Source organism: Maylandia zebra, linkage group LG7 (genome assembly GCF_041146795.1).
Source record: "Maylandia zebra isolate NMK-2024a linkage group LG7, Mzebra_GT3a, whole genome shotgun sequence".
NCBI classification, from domain to species: domain Eukaryota; kingdom Metazoa; phylum Chordata; class Actinopteri; order Cichliformes; family Cichlidae; genus Maylandia; species Maylandia zebra.
Window position 1 is genome coordinate 2,815,209 of NC_135173.1, and position 19,532 is coordinate 2,834,740.

The following is a 19,532-nucleotide window of genomic DNA, read 5'->3' on the forward strand; positions in this document are numbered from 1 at the left end:
CTGGAGGATTTGGGTGTGTGTCTGGGAAGGGTTACAAGTTTCAAATACTTTGAAGTTCATCATTCCACACCGATAAAGATTATTCACGAGTGGAAAACAATGTCAGACACATGCCAATCTTCCCAGGACTGGACATCTCAGCAACATCACCAGAAGGTCAAACTGTGCAATGTTCAGAGAAACTGGAAAAGAAATGCACATCGCCGACTCTACAGGGCTCTATTAGAATATTCAAGTTAATGAAAGTATCCAAAGAAAAAGACTGAACAAGACTCGCTTGTTTGGAAGGATTACCAGGAGAAAGCCTCTAAATTCTAAAAAGAACATGGCAGCACAGGCTAGGGTTGGAAAATTGTATCTGAACCACAAGATATCTGCAAAAATGTATTTTGCACACACAAAATCAAACTATGATATTGAGCTATGGTGCACAGTGCCACAATTGGTGAAAATCAAACGCAGCACATAAACTGTCAAGCAGAGTGGTTGATGGGTAACAATTTATTCTTGTTGTGCAGCCACAGGACCTGGGCACTTTGCACTCACTGAGCTGACCAGGAACGCCTCTGTACATCAAGTATTCTAGAGTGAAACGTGAGTCCATCTGTCGGACTTGACCAACAGAGCAATGATGCCAAACACACCAGTCAATCTAAAACAGAATGGCAGAAAAAGCTGTTGCAATGGCCCAGTCAATGTCCAGACCACATTCAAGCCAATTAAAAGGCTGAATGAGCTCTAAAGAAAGCTGCGCACACACAAATGCCCAAGGACTTCAATGAACTGGAGCAATTTTGCAAAGAGGAGTTGGCCAAGATTCCTCCATAATGGCATGAGAGGGAAGAATTATTTTAACTTATTGGTGCTAAAAAGTATTGAATTATGGGGTCTACTTAGTTTACACACTGCTTCTGTTATTTTTGAACCAATAACGAGAAGGTATAACAGGTCACATGTTGTTCATCTGGGATTGTAAAATAAAGTTATTTTAAAACCTGAGGAGGACTCGATTATTTTTTATTATTAAGTAAGTAAGTAAAATTTATTTATATAGCACATTTCACAGATAAAAATCACAAAGTGCTTCACAATAAGATCAGGCATACAAGTTAAAATTAATTAAAAACCCGTTTGTATAAAAATGTCTTCAGCTGCTTTTTAAAGGAGTCAGTAGAGTCTAGACAGCGTAAAGACAACGGCAGGGAGTTCCACAGCCTCGGTGCCTGAAAAGCTCGATCCCCACGTGTTTTAAACCCGGTACGTGGGACCACCAGTAGCCTCTGACCTGAAGACCTAAGTGCTCGGGATGAAGCACGAGGTTTCAACAGGTCAGAGTTATACTGGGGAGCTTCACCGTGCAGAGCTCTAAAAGTTACAACTAAAAATTTAAAATGAACCCTAAAATTTACAGGCAACCAATGAAGAGAAGCCAAAACTGGAGTAATGTGTGACCTCTTGTTTGTACCAGTTAAAAGTCTTGCCGCTGCATTCTGTACAGACTGAAGGCGATCCAGAGCTGGTTTGTTGAGACACGTAAAAAAGACTGTTACAATAATCCAAACGAGAAGAGATAAAAGCATGAATCATCTCAAGTTCTGCCTTTGACACCAGTAGCCTGAGTTTAGAAATGTTTCTTAGATGATAAAAACAGTTCCGGACAAATTGTTTAGTGTTTCTCAAGAGACATCAAACTGTCAAATATAACACCTACGTTTCTAAGGGTCTAAAAAACTGATATGCTGCCTAATTTCTGAGAGCATGTGATCAGGTGCAACAATCAAGGTTTCTGTTTTATCTGCATTTAACTGAAGGAAACTGTCATTTAACCATTGTTTGATTTCTGACAGACAATTATTTAAACAAGACAATTTATAAAACTCAGAAGTTTTGAAAGAACAGTATAACTGAATGTCATCAGCATAGAGGTGATAAGCAATATTATTGTAACGTCTGATAATGTGGCCTAGAGGGAGGATATACAGCAAAAAGAGAATAGGACCTAAAACAGATCCTTGAGGTGCCCCAGAAGGCAGAACTGATGTTTCCGACAGCACATGATTCATACAGACAGTAAAGGATCTCTCAGATAGATACGACATAAACCATTTTAAAACGACACCAGTAATCCCAAACAAGTCCTTCAGCCTATTTATCATGATGCTGTGATCAACAGTATCAAAAGCAGAGCTGAGATCCAACAGAACCAGAACGGTGTTCTCTCCAGTGTCTGCTGCCATCAGAGACACTTTAAGCAAAGCGGTTTCAGTGGAGTGCAATTTGCGGAAACCAGACTGGAAAATGTCCAGAACATTGTTCTTCTCCAAAAAGTTGTTAAGTTGTTCTGCAACTGTTTTTTCCAAGATCTTTGACACCAATGCTAATTTTGATATTGGCCTGTAACTGCTTGGAAGAGATGGGTCCATATTTGGTTTCTTTAATATTGGTTCAACAATAGCTTGTTAGCTGGGAACTGAGCCAGTATAAAGAGAAGTATTAATTATTTCCAGAATACAGGGGCCAATAGAGTCAAACACACTAATGAAAAATGATGGAGGACGTACATCAAGGTGGCTTGAGTCAGTTTCATTTGACCAAGCAGAGCACTGATGTCCTGTAAGGTAACAGGAGTAAAAGAGGACCAGATATCAGCAACGTGTCAGTGTGATACTGAGAGGATGGTAAATGGCCTGTATTTGTATAGCGCTTTTACCAGTCCTCCCTAGGGACCCCAAAGCGCTTTACACACCCAGTCATCCACCCATTCACACACTGGTGGAGGCAGCTACAGTTGTAGCCACAGCTGCCCTGGGGCAGACTGACAGAAGCGCCATCGGCCCCTCACCAGTAGGCGGTAGGTGAAGTGTCTTGCCCAAGGACACAATGACCGAGACTGTCCGAGCCGGGGCTCGAACCAGCAACCTTCCGATTACAAGACGAACACCCAACTCTTGAGCCACGATCGCCCCGATCGAGGATGATGGAGAAATATTAGACCTGACGGCAGCGACCTTATTAATAAAATAGTTTAAAAATTCATTACAATCAGATTTAGTATAGACTGGTACATGAGGAATATCAGGAGAGACAATGTTTTTAATTGTATCAAACAATACTCTGGGATTTTTCTTTTTTGAAGCTATTAGATTAGCAAAATATTCAGTTCTGGCATTTTTTATCATGTCGTTAAGTGAGGAAATTGATTCCTTGAGATGTACCCTATGGACCTCAAGCTTGGAAGCCTTCCATAAACGTTCTAATTTGCGACAATATCTCCTAAAATTTCGAATATTTTCATTTGTCCAAGGACAGAAATTTGAAGAATGGACAACATTTAGTTTCAGAGGTGCCACCGTATCTAAAATAGATTTACATTGATTGTTAAAAGACAAAATAAGTGAATCCATATCATTTTGAGCCATGCGAGGGTCAAACATGGCAGAGAACCTAGCAGCATCCTGGTTTATAATCCGCCTTTGGATCATCAATTTAGGAGGTGAAGGATCCACGTAAAATGACAAATTAAAGAATATACAACTATGGTCACTCATGTGGACATCTTCCACACATACATCATGTATATTTAAACCCAGGAGAAAACAAGATCCAGTGTGTGGCCCTTTGTATGTGTGGGGCCAGAAACATGCTGCTTAAAGTTAAAAGACTCAGTGATAGTGATGAGCTCAGCAGCAGTGTTACAGGAAGCGTCATCAATATGAAGGTTTAAGTCTCCCAATATTACAACCTTCTCCAGTTTAATGATCGATGTCAGAAGGTCGTTAAATTCAGTTAGAAAGACCCCAGCAGGTCCAGCAGGTCGATAGATTAAAATACAGTAAAAGGTTTTCAGAGAACCGACCTTCATCATCTGTGACTCAAATAAAGAAAAGAAGTCCGAGGTCATCGGTTTGCATATGAGTCTGTCCTGGTAAACAACAGCGGCATTAATATGTCCTTATATGTAAAACTTAGACATACGTTTATGTTATCAGTATGATAAATGCAGAAATGTACAGCCTCTCAGTCATCATTTCACCATAATTTCTTTCTTTAATCCAGTCACATCTTACAATCAGTACTTAGAAATATTCAGGGTTCAGGGTTCACACATACTTAGAAATATGAATAAAAAAGAAAAGACACAGTTTACTTATGGACTCGTAATATTAATGAGATGAAGTAGGAGTTGATTTTTGTCATTAGATTTATCCTTTAGCCACTGAGGAATGTAGTCATTTTTGTGTGATAGTCTGTTGTGCACCTCCCCTCGTCATCTGGTAATATGGTGGTGTTTTGGTCTTTGCAGACTTTTCTGCAGACCTCTTTTTAGTCCCAAAGAAGCGTGAGGGATACTTATCAAGTCTGAGATTTCTGCCCGCTTGGACTACAGGCTAATTGACTGGTTAGCTATTCAATGAGGAGATGAGAGTTGTTTTTAATTAATTTGGCTGGACCATGTTTATTAACACACTATTCTTACAAAGAATTCTTAAATATACAATATATCTTTTATTGTCTGTTACATTCACGAGGCACAGTCACTTTTTTGGGCAGGTCTGGACGCACAGGGCCCGCCCATGACCCTGACGCTGCTTGCTGCAGGGCGTACCTGCCGCGATGGGCGGGTAGCGATGTTCACGTGTCTGCTCAACTAACGATTTAATAGCATTCACATCAGAAGTTATCAGCTATTTGATCTCGTCCAGTCAGTAGATGAGCTGTGTGTGTGTGCTTCTTTGTGTCCTCTCACGTTGGATTGTCTGGCTGGGAGGCTGGTGTGTTATCAGAATGAGGGGAACGTGGATAAAACGGCTGTTGTTGTTAGTGGGAGCTGTGGGGGTCATGCTGTACTTCGGCATCTTTCTGAAGAATGGACACCAACATAGCGTGGACACTAAAAACGAGATGGACACACCGCGCATGAAGACCTCGTCCAACCTGGAGGAAAGAATCAGCGATCTAAGTGAGTTCAGTCAGAATAAAGTTTCTCTTTTAGATGATTATTATTATTATTAAGATTAAATGCTACCCGTGGGTTTTATACAAGAAAGAAAGTTAAATATGGTAATAAAATTAAGCGAAATATCAATTAAATTCAGAGGCAGTTTTACATGCACATGTATTGAAGATATGACATTAAGTCAATGCCCGCCAATGATTTATTAGTAAAAAGTATAGGGGGAAAGACATTAATGAAAGCACCCTTAGTATGGTTATAAAAAGAAATAAATAGGTCTTTTGCAGTTTATTGTTGACAAATGAGATAAAATGATAACACAAGTTTATGTCCCTGTTCAATTAAAGTGTTTGTTGAGCTTGAAGAGTTTTCTTCTTCTTCGGCCATGTTCTCTTAATAATACACTCACTTGGTTGATTACTTTGCCCGTTTCTTTTATTGTTAGCAACACAGGAAGGGAATGAGATACATCATTGCTGCAGTTCGCGCCAACTGAACACACACACGGAACAGGAAGAGGAAATGAAAAAACAATCACCAAAGTAAAATCTCTTTCAAAATAAAATGATAATCAGAAAACGACAATCAGAAAAAACGTCTCTCCCAACATAAAATAAATCAATATATTTACTCATGAGAACACAAATCTAACACCCCCCCTTGTTCTCATGCTATCAACCCATAGCATCTTATGCATTTCCAAAGAACCATTTTTGAAACTTTCTGAGTCTCACTCTTGTGACTGGTTTTGTTAGTATGTCTGCAGTCATTTCTTCTGATGGACAGTATTCAATGCAGATTTTCCCTTCATTTACCGCCTCACGAATGAAGTGATATTTCACATCAATGTGTTTGGACCTCTGTCTCTTCACAGGGTTTTTACTCAAAGCAATGGCCCCTTGGTTGTCCCCAAACAGTTTCGTGCATGTGTATCTTTTCTTGTCCATGCCGTTTAACAGTTGGGTTAAATACATGCTCTCCTGAGTAGTGGTTGCAAGACCAATGTATTCAGCTTCACATGTTGAGAGTGCCACTGTAGGCTGTTTCTTTGTTTTCCAAAATATTACTGGTCCCTCTTTAGTAAGTGCACAACAGTAGCCTGTTGTACTGCGTCTGTCTTTTACAGAGGATACCCAGTCAGAGTCACCGTAAGCAATTAGATCTAGATCCTCACTGCTTTTCTTAAAGATCAGTTCAAAGTCATTTGTACCTTTCAGATACCTGAGGACTTGCTTTGCCAATACTAGGTCCTCTCTCATGGGTTGAGCTAGTGTTTGAGATAGTCTGCTAACAACCCAGCTTATATCTGGTCTCGTACACGTCATGGCATATATCAAGCTGCCCACTATTTCTCTATACTCTCTTGAGTTAACAGTCTCATTTCCATCATTTTCTCCACACGTGGTAGTATCCGTTTTTAGATCACACGGTGTGGATCTGGGTTTGCATTCAGATGTCATGTTTGCTGTTGGTGCAAATGTCTCTTGGTAGTCTATCCCTTGTGTCTGGTTGTAACCTTTTGCTACAAACCTGGTTTTGAATATTTGTCCTTGTTAATTTTCTTTGAGGGCGTAGACCCATTTTCCTCCAATGGTATTTCTACCGGTAGGTAAAGTAGTCAGTTCGAATGTGTCATTCTCTTTCAGAGGGTTGATTTCTTCTGTCATTGCCTGTTTCCTCCTTGGTGCTTCTGGTGATTTCAGCGCCTCTTTATAGGTTTGGGGGATTCCACAGGTTGCTCTGTAACAGTAATCAACACTCACAGAGGTTACATTTGTTAAATCTTTGCAGTTAGATGTGTAATCCTCTAGATATTTGGGAGATTTCCTTTCTCTGTTAGGATAGCGCTCAGTTTGTTTTTGCTCATCATCCTCATGTCTTTCTATGTCAGGGTTTGGTTCGTTTGTGGTGGTTTCCTCATCTCTAGGGGGTCTGTTCTCTGTTTCATTTTCATTTTGTTGTCCTGTACTTTCTTTTGAGGGTACTACATACTCATAAGTCTGAATTTCTGAGTCATATTCATCAGTCTGTGTTTGTTGTTCAACAGTGTTCTTCTTGATAAATCTCACAAGCCTGTGTTTTGACACTTTTCCTGTGCGAGGGTTATAGACCAGGTATGCTGAGCTATTTTTACTATAACCCACAAATATTCCTTTTTCACATCTGGGATCAAGTTTCTTGTGGTTATGTGTGTATGCATAACAGTCTGATCCAAATATCCACAGTTTTGAGAGATCTGGTCTTTTCCCTGTTAACATTTGATATGGTGTACTTTTAGTCCTGTTACTGTAGCATCTGTTGCGGGTGTGAGCTGCATTTTGAACGGCGTAAGGCCATAATTCTTTTGGCAGCTCTTTTTCTAGTAAGAGACACCTCCCCATTTCAAAGAGAGTTCTCCATTGCTTCTCAGCTGTGCCATTTTGATGAGGAGAATATGGTGCAGATGTTTCATGCTTTATGCCTTTTTCCCTTAAAAGAGACTGAAAGGAACTGCTTGTGAACTCTGTGCCATTATCCGATCTAATGCACTTAACACTGCCGTATGGTGCACAGTCGGCTAGAAACTTTGCTGTGGCCTCTGTCGTGTCACTTTTTTGTTTTAGGAAGTAAACTGACACTGCCCCTGAAAAATCATCGGTAAATACTATAGCGTATTTATGACCACTTTGGCCACTTGGTTCAATAGGGCCGGCTAGGTCAGTGTGTACCAACTAATGGTTCACTCGCTTTTGGGTCGCTTTGTCTGTTTCTGTTGTTAGTGAATTTCCCTTCTGTGCACACATTACAATCTAGCATCCCACTGCCTGTGATTTTCATGCCATCTACAACATCGGGTAGTTTTAACACATCGCTAACATTACAATGTCCTAAAATTTCGTGCCATGTTTTTACATCACAAGCCAGATTAACAGTATCACAGGACATTATGTCATTGAGTGATGTTTCAATGTTTACCGTTTTCAAATAGTAGAGTCTGTTGTATTCTTCGATGGGGAAGACTGTCCCATCTTTGTTCACTAGTTCGTTCTGTCCCTTCTTGAAGATCACCTGTGCTCCATAGTTTGTAGCTGCCTTCACTGAAAATATGCTCTGAGGGTAGGATGGGATGAACAGGGCATCTCTCAGTGTGATGGTAGTACAGTGTCCTTGTGTGTCTCGTAGAGAGACGTTCGCGTCTCCCCTCTTGAGTGCAACGTTGTTTGTCCTGGATCCATCAGCGAGCTCCATGTAGTGTTCCCCAGGATCAAAGGTCTCGTCGAACTTTATGAACTTATTCTTCTCCGTAATGACGTGTGAAGTCGCACCACAGTCCACCATTAGTCCTTCTCTCATTATGTCAGTAGTCAGAGGTCTTTGACTGACTTTAAATACAAAAGTCTGCTCTTCTTTCTTGCCCTCTAGTTTTACTACAGTTAGTTTTGCGTCATCTCTGTACTTGGTTTTTCTTCTACATGTCTCATCACTGTGTGTCGAGCTTCTATGGTAGTTACACCACTTAGGTGTTCCCTTTTGGCGACAATCTTTTACAAAATGTCCTTTGTTTCCACATCCATGGCAGGTGATTGATGTTAAATCAACCTTCATCACATTATCCACTTTTACTTTGTTGTCAAATTTTTCTGTTTCCTCGTAACTTCGTAGGTTGCTTTTGAACTGTGTGAATGTTAAATCTTCACTGCTTTGAGTTGTGTGGATAGCAAATGGCTTGTAAGTTTCAGGAAGCCCCTTTAGAATCATAGCGATAATAAGTCCATCACTGATGACTTCTTTTGCATTTCTTAGAGAGGTCACTGCTTTTTCAGCTCGGATAATATAATCTGTCACTGTCTCATCTGGTTTCTCCTGTAAAGACGTCAGCTCTGTGTACAGTGCGATGATTCTGGGCTTGCCTTTACTATCGTAGTGGTCACGTAGTATTCTTAAAGCTTTTCTTCCGTCGTCAGCCGCATCTCTCATTACCAGTGACAGACTTTTATCATCGAGAAACTGTATCAGTTCAGCGTAGCATTCAGCATTCTTCTCTGCATCTGGGTTAGTGACTGATAATATAGTGTCCTTTAGGCCAATGATCCGCATGTGGCCGAGAAACTTCGCCTCCCAAAGTTCGTAACTGTTTTCGTCTCCGTTGAACACTAACCTCTGCCATCTTCCTCCTGTTGTGTCACGCCTGGGCCCATAACCTGTTGAGCTTGAAGAGTTTTCTTCTTCTTCGGCCATGTTCTCTTAATAATACACTCACTTGGTTGATTACTTTGCCCGTTTCTTTTATTGTTAGCAACACAGGAAGGGAATGAGATACATCATTGCTGCAGTTCGCGCCAACTGAACACACACACGGAACAGGAAGAGGAAATGAAAAAACAATCACCAAAGTAAAATTTCTTTCAAAATAAAATGATAATCAGAAAACGACAATCAGAAAAAACGTCTCTCCCAACATAAAATAAATCAATATATTTACTCATGAGAACACAAATCTAACAGTGTTTAATACTGCAATTTTAGCTTTTGAACGTGCAGTGTATTTTTATTTATGCTTTTGTTTTTATCCTTCTGTATGCATGTAAACAGAGGTAGGAAATGTAGAAGATGAGTGCATGTATGAAAGTTACTCATTCCATTTCTTTGATCATGTTTTTTCTTACATTCTCTTTTACTGAAGACAAAGTACTCAGAGGTTTTGAGAAAAAGCAGGATATCATGCAGAAAATATTGGAAGAGGACAGAGAAAAACAAAGAAAATCAGCAGAAGTCCAACAGCCAGCAGTTCAAAAGCAAGCAGAGAAGAAGAAAGATGATGCAAATATCCAACCCCAAAATGAAGCAGATCAAATGAAAAAGTCTGAAAAACTGTTCCCTAACTCGGTCTTGTTCAAGGAGTGGGGGGCAAATCTCTCTGAAGATGACCAAAGAGAGGCTCAGAGCCTGTATGAGAAGTATGGGTACAATGTTTATCTGAGCGATCGCCTCCCTCTGGATCGACCTCTTCCAGATACCAGAGATCCTCGGTACAACTTTCATTTTATATGATTTTAATCTTTCATTCTCTCTTCTGTACATGCAAAGAAAAAAAATCCAGACAGTTTAGTCCACTCAGTTCATTTCTTGCTCAAATATTTCAAATTTCTAAACAAATACAGTGGTATTTCATATAATTCTTTTTAATGAATAGGTGTTTGAAAAAGAGTTACCCCAAGGACCTGCCAAGTCTCAGTGTGGTGCTCATCTACCTGGATGAAGCCCTGTCTGTTCTCCAAAGAGCCCTGCGCAGCATCATCGACCGCACTCCTAAAAACCTGCTGAAGGAGATAATAATAGTGGACGACAATAGTTCTAATGGTAGGCTGGTTATAAAGAAAGAACATCTGTGACAAAAAAAAGTAATTATAGGGCATGCAGATTATTGTAAGTCAATACAGGCTGTTAACATGTTGTTTTATGTGCACGCCTCTCATTTTCCTTTCCTGTTCACATCTGCCAATTCAAACAAACCATCAAAAGTTGAGTGAAGATCATCATGTCACATGTTTGTGACTAGTTTTCTTGTTTGGACGGCTTATATACATATCTGTGAAAACTGGTGTTCACTCTGTGTTGTAGCATTTTGATGACACCCAGTTTGTGCTCCAGTGGATGATGAGAGTCAAACCTTAAATACTAATCTGTATGCGTAGGTTTACGTCAAAGACTGATTTCTAGAACAACAAAGTGACCAAGTGTTCCAAGCTTTTGCATAATTTAAAAGCTGAACATGGGTGTAGTATTTTAATTGTAAAAGACACCAAGTGCAGGTGACTTCCACTTAATACCAATATTTACCAGCTGCCATCCAGAAGTCACAATCAAGCATCATGACGTGATTGAAAAGTATTGAACAAGACATCTCACCAGCATTATAGAAAATTTATTGTGTGAAATTGTATGAACCATTTCCTTTTTTCCCCTCCTTCATGCAGGGCTGAACCTCTGCTGACACAGATTAAAGCTGACAGAACTGTGGTGGTTTCCCCGGTGTTTGATAGAGTCAACTTTGATGATCTCAAGGTTACTACATATCATCCCAGTGCACACGCCTTCGACTGGGCTCTGTGGTGCATGTATGAGAGTTTTACACCCGAGTATTACAAACTTAATGACGGTTCACTGCCTGGCAAGTAAGTTCAAGTGAAATCAGCATTTAGCCAATGCAACAGCCTTATTAACTTTATTTTTTTCAATCTAACTGGTTTATTAAATATTGTTATATCAGTATACAGCTGTAAAATATGGTTCTCTTCTTTGACTTTAGGAGTCCATCTGTCATGGGGATCCTGGTTGCTGATAGAAAGTTTCTGGGGGAAATTGGAGTCCTTGATGAAGCAATGAAAGTGTATGTTGGAGAAAATGTTGAGCTGGGAATTCGTGTGAGTAAAGATCATAGAGTCATGAAGTTCTCTTTCATGGTAAAGTAACTATGATTTCTGTATTTGTCATCTACTTTTTAAGAAAATGCGTATTGTGGACTATAGTTGTAGTTGCATTTTTTATCCTTGCAAAGTGCAATTTTATAATTTTTAAGTTACACTTTGTTCATGTAGGTATGGACATGTGGAGGCAGTGTTGAAGTTGTTCCATGTTCCAAGATCGCCCACATCGAGAGGGCCCACAAGCCCTACATGCCTGACCTGGGTCCTGCCATGAAGAGAAATGCCCTCAGAGTTGCAGAGATCTGGATGGATGAATACAAGCACAACGTTAACTTGGCTTGGAACATCCCATTTGAGGTGTTTTGTGGCACTGACACAAACAGCAAATGACACTTTCTTTAAGGGATATTTTATTCTTCTATTATTCTGACAACGCCACCTAGGGGAATTTCACCCCCAGGAAATATATATTTAAGAAAAATAGATAAAAGGAATAAAAAGAGGCCGCACACATTCAAGGATGCACACCGAGGCAGGTTGGCTCCAATATTAATACAGTTTTATTTATGGTTAAAATAAATGAAATATTAGAAAGCAAAATGTAGCATCGTTGTTGACAGTGTCCTAAAGTGAAAATAAAACAATCGTGGAACTTGGACTTACCAGCAGCCGTGGACCCAAAAGAAAATCACACAAAAAGAACACAAGCCGGTCTGGCTCCCCACAGGCTGAGATCGGCAACTGAGGCAGTTTAAGGTTCCCAGCACGACACTCGGGCAGAGGATCGCTCCAGCCCGATCACAGAGGCGTGGGTACAAGCAGCAATCCAGAATAAAATAAAACCAGGTGAACCAGAAAAAGGTAAGCCTACTTAATAAAAACAGTTTCACGACAAGACAAGACAAGACAGCAGGCTCCACTGAGGAGGAGCCCTCACAACAGCAGCTGGGAAGGTGTTTCACTCTTCCGATTGAGGTCGGGCAGTTTGCCACAGAGATGTGAAGGCAGCAATCAAACCCTAAAACAACAGATAAATATAACATTAGCCTCCGGTAATTGTGAATGCTAATAAAAGTAGTTTTAACGGCTTACCCCAGGACCGGAGGCGCTATACTCTCACTGGTGGAGATAACTCGAACACCCCTCTCCGCAACGCCGGGATAAAACAGAAACTACAATAAGCCACAAAAACTATATTACTACAGATTCTAGTACTCGGAAACTTTGAGGCTGTCAGAAAATATGAAATAGAATTACACAGTTGTGAAATCTTAGCAGGGTCTCGCCAAGTATATGTCTTTACTATGGTGGCATGAGTTGCACTGCATTTACCTACAACACCATACCTCATGCAGCCACACATGCACACCCTGTACAACAAATCCATTTTACTTCACATATTCTATCCCGGTGCACATAAAAGTAAAGTTCATAGGAAATATGGAAACGTCTTTGCCACGCTTTTCTGCAAAACATCTATTATGACAGTTAATGGATTATTGCTTACTTGGTTTGTTCTGTGAAGAGGTTTAAGTTTTATAAGCCTGGTTGATGATCCTGAGGGAGAGTTTGAGATGGCACTGTAGGATTAAGTGCTGGCTAGTAGACTAAGAGCCATGGAGTTGTAAGTTTGCATTTTGCAGCTTTCTTATTTTGTGGTTCATACCACCAACCTGCCTTGTTGTCAGCATCTGTAAATAAATTGCATGTTGGGTGAAGAGAATTCCTGCTTCCAGGTGTTCATCCTTCACTGAGGTGCTATTACAATAACCATCTGACCTTTCTTTTTATTTTCACACACATTTTATTGCTTTACTGTGTTCAACTTTTGGTTGAGAGAAAGAAGAGAGAAAAATAGAAATGGACAACAAGCATAATCTTATCTGTAATATTTAATGCTTCAAGGCTGTCATTTATCCTAAATGTGCTAATATTTTTACATCAATTACAACCACAGTGAATTCATGTAAAAGAAAGGAGGCTGAGTAAGTTTTACAAGCACATGAAATTTACTGTGTGTACTTTGAAACCTTTATTGTTAGCCTGATAACGGTTGTTGGCATCACCTCTGCACCTTTACGTCAGTAAAAGACTATTTAATAGCTGTGTGAGTTTTTTTTCTTTCAGAAATGTTTAAACTTTAAGATAAGATATGATTTATTATACAGCTTGAGTTTTAAAGCCTGTTCAAACAGACACAGAAAGCTGAAATGCTGCAGAGGACATAATTACACTGTGATCCTCTGTGAGAAACCACAATGAAGGTAAACATACGAAGAGTTGGAATAATCGGATCATTTCTGTTGTCACTATACATTTTCATCATCTACACAAATAGAAGTTGTACACCCAGAAAATCTATTCCTGAGGGAGTAGCTGATCAAGAACTTTTAAAGAGAAAACTGGAGAGGATCGAACAGACTCTAAACAAACTGAGTGAGTATCAGTTTCAAAGTTCACATTCTCACACGCTGACTTCTTTTCAACATTATTGATAAAGTTACCCTTCAGTGAAATAGCTTAACCTATTATTAGCTATCACATTGTAAAAATCCACCATTCACAAGAAATGTATGTGTGTCAAAAGTAAATGTGTACTCCCAATCTCATGGCTCTCTTTTTATGAATAGTTGCTCTGTTAAGTCATGGTGGTGTTGGTTGGTGGTTGGTCTGGAGGATGTGCTTCCAGTGTAGAGCAAAATGCTATTGGGATTCTACATCGCCACCACCGCTACCATTACCTGAAAGCAGAACTGAATGAGACAGAGCAAGCCAAGACTGCTAACTATAAGGGTTGCAACCAATGAGAAATCTCCTTTCAATGCTTTTTCTTTAATGCTATTCATTGCATAAAAAAAGAATTGTCCACTAAGGTTTCCTGTGTATAGTTTTCTTGGCGAATGTTGCTGTTAAACACAGCTTGGTCCATCTCATATGGTCTTCAAGCGTATTCATCCATTTTTCATTTTTATAGACATTGCTTTACCCTGCTCATGTTTTGGTTGTTGTATTTAATCATAACAAATAAGATAAGATAAGATAAAACTTTATTAATCCCTCGGGTGGGTTCCCCTGGGAAATTCGGTAATATAGATATAAATATGGCCATGATGAAGGTGGTGTTGTACATTTTTTTTCTTTTTCAATGTTAGGAACCCAAAGGGGGAAAGATGCATGCTAGATTTGATCTGTGTGACGAATTTTTGAAGAGCACTTGATAAGTCGAAACAATTCTGCCAATTTCTTCTTTTTTTGCCCCAACCATGAATAACAGTTTTCATCCTTCTGTTTTTTAACCTCCACAAAAGCAAAGCTAACCGAGGTTTTAGGTCAAAAGAATTTCACAAATTCCATTTTACGAAATGTGGACAAAGAAGAAGAGAAGATCGTTATGCCAAAGTTATACCCAAACTCCGTCCTGTTTACCAAGTGGGGCGATGGCCTGACAGAACAAGAGCAGAAGGAAGCTGAAGGTCTGTTTCAGATTTATGGATACAATGCCTTCCTGAGTAACCAGCTGCCACTTGACAGGAAGCTTCAAGACACAAGAGACAGCAGGTACATTTTATTAATGAGATCCATGACGGTCAAGTATTTTTAGTTATTTATTTATTTTCTGCTGCAAATTCCAATGTTGTCATCCTTTGTCCTAGAAGAGCTTAAAACTATCTCACTACTCCCAAGTAAACCTCGAAAAACGGGGCTGGGCTAATGGTCTGTTTGAGCTTACTAAAACATTAATCTAATACACACCATCTCACGCCGTTTAGATGTCTGGCAAAGAAATATCCCAAGGACCTGCCAAGTCTCAGTGTGGTGCTCATCTACCTGGATGAAGCCCTGTCTGTTCTCCAAAGAGCCCTGCGCAGCATCATCGACCGCACTCCTAAAAACCTGCTGAAGGAGATAATAATGGTGGATGACCATAGTTCTAATGGTAAATTGGATACAAACGATTGGTTATAAGCCAATTCAAATATATCATCAAAAGCTGAGTGAAGACTATCACATCACACATGTTTGGGACTAGTTTTCTTCTTTAGATGGTTTGAATCTGCTGGTATCACTTCCTTACCCACACTTCCTTCAGAAAAAAACATAACTATCTTTTTCCATTCAGACAATCTGAAGGGTGACCTTGACGTTTATGTGAAGTTGCTTGAGCAGGAGAACCCTAATCTCCGTATTGTGAGAGTGAGGCACAGTGAGCAGAGAGGTCTCGCTCATGCCAGAGCATCCGGGTGGAGGGCTGCTACTGCTGACGTGGTGGCCATCCTGGACGCACACATTGAAGTCCATGAGATGTGGTAGGAACATGACAGAAATACATATATTCAGTTGTTGGTTTAAGTCTTATATTTTCTGTTTTCTTTTATCATTATATTACCACATTGTGTTAAAGAACATATCAATGCTGTCTTCATGAGATTAGCTACAAGTTTACCAAATATAAATTGCCATCAGTGATTTTTTGAGGCCATGGATGTGTCAAAGTTTCACGACAGATTTGCTGAGAGTAATACGTTTTTCTTTCTCACATACAAACACTTTACATGTCTGGTGATCTGGTCCTCCTTTCCCCACATCCCCACGGTCTGCCAGCCAGACTGTGACACATAATTCCAGTTTATACCAGTTGCCATAGTCATGCTGCATAGTGTGATTGAAGAGTGTTGACCCAGACATGTCAGCAATTAATGAAATGTACACATTAGTTGACTAACTTTTCCACCTTTTCTTTGTTCCCCTCCTTCATACAGGGCTGAACCTCTGCTGACACAGATTAAAGCTGACCGAACTGTGGTGGTTTCCCCGGTGTTTGATAAAGTCAGCTTTGATGATCTCAAGGTTACTACATATCATCCCAGTGCACACGCCTTCGACTGGGCTCTGTGGTGCATGTATGAGAGTTTTACACCCGAGTATTACAAACTTAATGATGGTTCACTGCCTGGCAAGTAAGTTCAAGTGAAATCAATGTTTAACAATATAACAGCCATATTAACTCTATCATTATGATCTAATATCAATGTACAATAGTTAAAATAGAGTTCTCTTCTTTGACTTTAGGAGTCCATCTGTCATGGGGATCATGGTTGCTGATAGAAAGTTTCTGGGGGAAATTGGAGTCGTTGATGAAGGAATGAAAGTGTATGGTGGAGAAAATGTTGAGCTGGGAATTCGTGTGAGTAAAGACCACATGGTTATAAATTCTCTTTCATAGTAAAGCAAACATAAGTGTCTTTGCCATCAGATTATATAGAATATTTGTGCAGATGGACCTTCTGGATTTTGTTATAATCACCACAGGTGTCCGAATCTGCAGATCATTTAAAATGGCTATAAACATACCATAGAAACTGAAGGTGCAGGTAGCAAGTAAATGAATTGCATTATGTAATACAAACAAGGAGATGAGGTCCAAAGTTATATCTTAGCCATGGAAAGAATAGTGACTGAGTTTTATTGTGCTTTTTTTTTCATGTAGGTATGGACATGTGGAGGCAGTGTTGAAGTTGTTCCATGTTCCAAGATCGCCCACATCGAGAGGGCCCACAAGCCCTACATGCCTGACCTGGGTCCTGCCATGAAGAGAAATGCCCTCAGAGTTGCAGAGATCTGGATGGATGAATACAAGCACAACGTTAACTTGGCTTGGAACATCCCATTTGAGGTGTTTTGTGGCACTGACACAAACAGCAAATTATGTTTTCTCTAAAGGATATTTCATTCTCCTGTTCATAGAGTCATGAGGAGATGAGTTATGGGTACATATTAGGCTTTGAGTGCTCTTTGTGTGTTTGAGTTTTAGCTTTTTTTGCATTGACATTTAAGGAAAATCTTTCTTCAGATTCTTCCTCAGTCACAATCTGTGAATCGATTCACATCTTCTTCTTAGTTCCTGCAGAATCATAGAATTGACACAGGCGACATTTCAGAGAGGAAGAAACTTTGTGGCATGTTGTTTGTGGCACTGACACAAACAGCAAATGACACTTTCTTTAAGGGATATTTCATTTGTTTACTTACATGACGCAAAAAAACATTGGTTAATTAACAACTTTATGAGACTTTGAGTGCTCTTAGCTTTTTCTACATTGACATTCAAAGGAAACCTCTCTTTAGATTCTTCCTCAGTCACATGAAACTATAAGCTGATTAACACCTTATTTTGCTTTTTGCAGAATCATGGAATTGACATAGGCGACATTTCAGAGAGGAAGAAACTCAGAGAAAGGCTGAACTGTAAACCTTTCAAATGGTACCTGGATAATGTGTATCCTAAGCTGGATCCCTGGGACGACCTCCTCGCATACGGAGGAGTACGTTTACTTTTCTCTGATGCTTAGTATGTTTGGTACAGAGAGGTCCTGCACAATGTGTGGGAATCTGTGTTTGATGATTTGCCTGTTTCCATTTGTAATATTCATAATGTTCTCCTGATGACAGATGAAGAACCTTGATGCTGACATGTGCCTAGACCAAGGTCCAGTACCAGGTCACACACCGATAGCCTACAATTGCTACTACTATGGACCTCAAGTAAGTGAAGCACCTTATAATTATGTTGATAATCATGATTATAAGGCAGTGCAGTTGTAAAAAACAAAAATCAAAACGAAAAACACTATAAATTGATTAAATCTTTTAACGCATACTGTATCATATTTGATACAAATTTGGGAGTTTTTCAGACTCCCCCCCTCCCCCCCAAACAACCTCAACAAATTGCACAACACAAGTTTAAGCAAAAAATGAAGAAAAAATAAATTTGGAACTCATATTTTTAAAATTTTTAATGGTAAACACTCTATTTTCTATTTTCAAAACCTTTCTTGCAATTATTTCATGGTTCAAGCTTTAAAGGGTTACAACTGAGTAATTTTGTCTTTAAGCTTGTCTCTTTGTTAAGCTCAGGATTGTTGACAGTGCAGCTGGTATTTTTAGATCGCACCCAGGATGTCTCTTTCAAAACACAAGCATTTGTGCGTGCAATTCCATCTGAAATGAATGTCACAGTCCACAGAGATCGAAGAAGTTAATTATTGTTCCTTATTGTCTGTTGTTAGCATTTTTAACATCCTAATATCATTTTGCCCTCTGTATCTCTCTGTCTCTTTCTCTTTCTTCCTTTCTAAGTTCACATATTATCGTGGAACGGGTGAGCTCTACATTGGTGGCATGAAGTCACATAAGTACAATGACAACCGATGTTTAGCTGACACGGGCACAAAAGAAACTGAGCCTGGCCTGTACAACTGTAAAGAGGCTATGCAGAAAGGAATGGGGATATACTGGGACTTCACTCAGGTACTACAAAGTTGTTTGCTGCATCTCAGAACAGGTTGAATGAGCACTGTTAGTCTTAAAACTGAACAAACTAGCTGCCTTTTTTTTAACACTTTGCTTTCTTTCCCAGGGCGAAGAACTGAAGAACAGACAGACAAAGAGATGCCTGGAAATTATAAACAAGAAACTTATAATACAGGAATGTACAGGTCAAAGATGGACAATTCAACACATAATCAAACCCTTTTAAAGTGTGTTTGAGCTCTGCTCATTGGGCAGTGGATAAGTTACACCTGGGTGCTCTATTGAGAACAATACATTTACTTTTGCTTCCAATACTTTTAATGTGAGTGTGTGTGTATTACAGATTTTAAAGCCAAGATATTTGTAAAAATACCTTAGATATTAAATAGGTTTTGTATCAAAGATTTTCAGTCTAGAGTAGCACAACAAACTTTGAGTCTTTTCAACATTCAAGACAAAGTTAAACAGTTGTGAAATCCTAGCAGGGTGTTGCCAATTATATGTCTGTACAAGAGTTGACATGAATTGCAGCAAATCCATGTTCACATATTCTGTCCCAGTAAAACTCATGCTTGGTAATTGCAGTTTTAAAGTGATGCTTTACTTATTAAGTTTCAGCTACAATGGAGACCATAAAATAATATCTTTTAATAACACATTTGCTCTGTCTGTTAAAAGTTTGAAGGACTTGAGTTTCCAGTATTTTAACGGTAGTTACCATAGCAAAATCTATAATTCATATCTGTCCTTGTGATGGCCAAACCCGTGGCCACACTCTAAAGTCGGTAACTTTTGTATTTTCTTTCTTCATTTGAACATAGTAATACATTTTAGTTTCCAATAACTTTATTGATTGG

General features: G+C 39.4%; 3 protein-coding genes across 3 annotated transcripts; 2 read left to right on the forward strand and 1 right to left on the reverse strand.

Moving 5' to 3' along the window:
* The first annotated feature begins 4,702 nt into the window (after positions 1 to 4,702).
* LOC143419647 (putative polypeptide N-acetylgalactosaminyltransferase 8) lies at positions 4,703 to 13,453 on the forward strand. Its single transcript, XM_076887046.1, has 6 exons — positions 4,703 to 4,960; positions 9,618 to 9,963; positions 10,128 to 10,298; positions 10,912 to 11,109; positions 11,244 to 11,358; positions 11,533 to 13,453. Exons 1-6 carry the CDS (start codon positions 4,711 to 4,713, stop codon positions 11,749 to 11,751), a joined length of 1,299 nt encoding a protein of 432 aa, XP_076743161.1. The 5' UTR covers positions 4,703 to 4,710; the 3' UTR covers positions 11,752 to 13,453.
* On the reverse strand, positions 5,372 to 10,778 carry LOC143419316 (uncharacterized). Its single transcript, XM_076885548.1, has 2 exons — positions 7,910 to 10,778; positions 5,372 to 6,694 (listed from the first exon to the last, which is right to left on the reverse strand). The coding sequence occupies exons 1-2, from the start codon at positions 9,170 to 9,172 to the stop codon at positions 6,665 to 6,667; spliced, it is 1,293 nt and encodes a 430-aa protein (XP_076741663.1). The 5' UTR covers positions 9,173 to 10,778; the 3' UTR covers positions 5,372 to 6,664.
* A 126-nt stretch (positions 13,454 to 13,579) lies between the features above and the next one.
* Positions 13,580 to 19,451, forward strand: LOC101486942 (putative polypeptide N-acetylgalactosaminyltransferase 8). Its single transcript, XM_076885547.1, has 11 exons — positions 13,580 to 13,797; positions 14,670 to 14,919; positions 15,132 to 15,298; positions 15,482 to 15,668; positions 16,122 to 16,319; positions 16,432 to 16,546; positions 16,850 to 17,035; positions 17,547 to 17,684; positions 17,812 to 17,904; positions 18,502 to 18,672; positions 18,782 to 19,451. The coding sequence occupies exons 1-11, from the start codon at positions 13,620 to 13,622 to the stop codon at positions 18,899 to 18,901; spliced, it is 1,803 nt and encodes a 600-aa protein (XP_076741662.1). The 5' UTR covers positions 13,580 to 13,619; the 3' UTR covers positions 18,902 to 19,451.
* The last annotated feature ends 81 nt before the right edge of the window (positions 19,452 to 19,532 follow it).